At 45.0% G+C, this 1,664-nt stretch overlaps 1 protein-coding gene across 2 annotated transcripts in view; it reads left to right on the top strand.

Moving 5' to 3' along the window:
• The window catches only part of mysm1 (Myb-like, SWIRM and MPN domains 1), a 26,961-nt gene that overhangs the window by 16,290 nt on the left and 9,007 nt on the right, over positions 1–1,664 (top strand). For both annotated transcript variants that reach the window (XM_014027826.1, XM_014027827.1), the window contains exons 14-16: positions 840–890; positions 983–1,057; positions 1,128–1,316. In XM_014027826.1, coding sequence (XP_013883280.1) covers positions 840–890; positions 983–1,057; positions 1,128–1,316 — 315 coding nt within the window. The remainder of the gene's footprint in view (positions 1–839; positions 891–982; positions 1,058–1,127; positions 1,317–1,664) is intronic.

Genomic DNA, 1,664 nt, shown 5'->3' on the forward strand with positions numbered 1-1,664 from the left:
TACTTTTGTCCCAAGAGGAGGACGAAACGGTGGATTTAAGGTCTCCCTCCTCCCCCCGCACGCATTTCCTCCTCGCAACTCGTCTCGCATCAAATCAGACCATCTTTGAATGTGTCATATACTTTTTATCATAACTTCGGATCTCCTTGGCCTAACGACACAATTTTAAAAACTGTTTTAACGTTCCAAGTCTCTACTTTCCACTGGAGAGTCAGAGAGGGCGGATCTTTACAGGTAGGTTTTTTTTCTTCCTTCGTCCTGAACCTTTTTGCTGCTCAACATATAACTTTGGGCCTCAGTCAGAAAAAAATGGAGAGTTTTATACTTTTGTCCCAAGAGGAGGACGAAACGGTGGATTTAAGGTCTCCCTCCTCCCCCCGCACGCATTTCCTCCTCGCAACTCGTCTCGCATCAAATCAGACCATCTTTTTAAAAAATTAAATGTGTCATATACTTTTTATCATAACTTCGGATCTCCTTGGCCTAACGACACAATTTTAAAAACTGTTTTAACGTTCCAAGTCTCTACTTTCCACTGGAGAGTCAGAGAGGGCGGATCTTTACAGGTAGGTTTTTTTTCTTCCTAAACTTTATTCAGGTCAGCCAGCATTGACAACGCTCTGTGGGTGACGTAAACAGCTCTGCGACACGGCGAGGGACGCATAAAACGTGGGAAACAACGAATCGATAATGAAACTCGTTGCCAACGTTTTTAATAATCAGTTTTTTTGATTTTATCGATTCGTTGTTGCAGCCCTAGTACAGATGTTTTCTTTGACGTTTTGTATTTAAAGATAAGAACGTGACAAACCCTTTAAAACCCTTGTTGTTCTCCTCAGGAGCCGTTCCAGGTGGTAGTGTGTGCTGAGACTCTTCTCATCATGGACATGGTGTGTTTCACACACATTTAACCCCATTGTTAAATCTAAATAATATCACTGTGTTGTTCCTGAGCCTTTCTGTGCTGCTCCTCTGCATCCAGCATGCCCATGTGTCCCGAGCAGAGGTCATCGGTCTGCTGGGTGGAACCTTCAGCCAGGAGGCTAAAGTGCTGAAGGTAAGAGGAGATGTGAGGGGGGTCCGTGTTAACGGAGGAGGGAAACTGATGAAAGTGTTGTTGTGTGCAGGTGTGTGCAGCAGAGCCCTGTAACAGTGTGAGCACAGGTCTGCAGTGTGAGATGGACCCGGTGTCTCAGACACAAGCCTGTGACCTGCTGGCCTCCCTGGGCCTCAGCGTGGTGGGCTGGTACCACTCCCACCCCTCCTTCCACCCAAACCCGTCGGTGCGGGACATCAACACGCAGGACCAGTTCCAGGTACAGTTAAAGACATAAATACACACATAAATAATCTAAAAGTAAAAATAGCTAGATCAACTACAGCATTGTATAAAAGCTCAAGAGTTATTTAATGACAAATCTCTATATATGTTGCATAATGTAATAATAGTTCCACACCTCTTATTAGGGGTGTCCCGATCCGATATCGATATCGGATATCGGTCCGATATCAGCCAAAAAACGAGTATCGGATTTTATCGGCCTGCATAAAAAATGTCCGATATAAGCACTCCGATATTAGCAGTTCACTGACTCCGCTCCAGTGTTTCTATCCAGCAGCGCTTGGATCCAGTATGTAGTGCTCACGTGATCACAACAACATGC

The sequence above is a fragment of the Austrofundulus limnaeus genome, unplaced genomic scaffold, assembly GCF_001266775.1.
Source record: "Austrofundulus limnaeus strain Quisiro unplaced genomic scaffold, Austrofundulus_limnaeus-1.0 Scaffold688, whole genome shotgun sequence".
In the NCBI taxonomy this organism is placed as follows: Eukaryota; Metazoa; Chordata; class Actinopteri; order Cyprinodontiformes; family Rivulidae; genus Austrofundulus; species Austrofundulus limnaeus.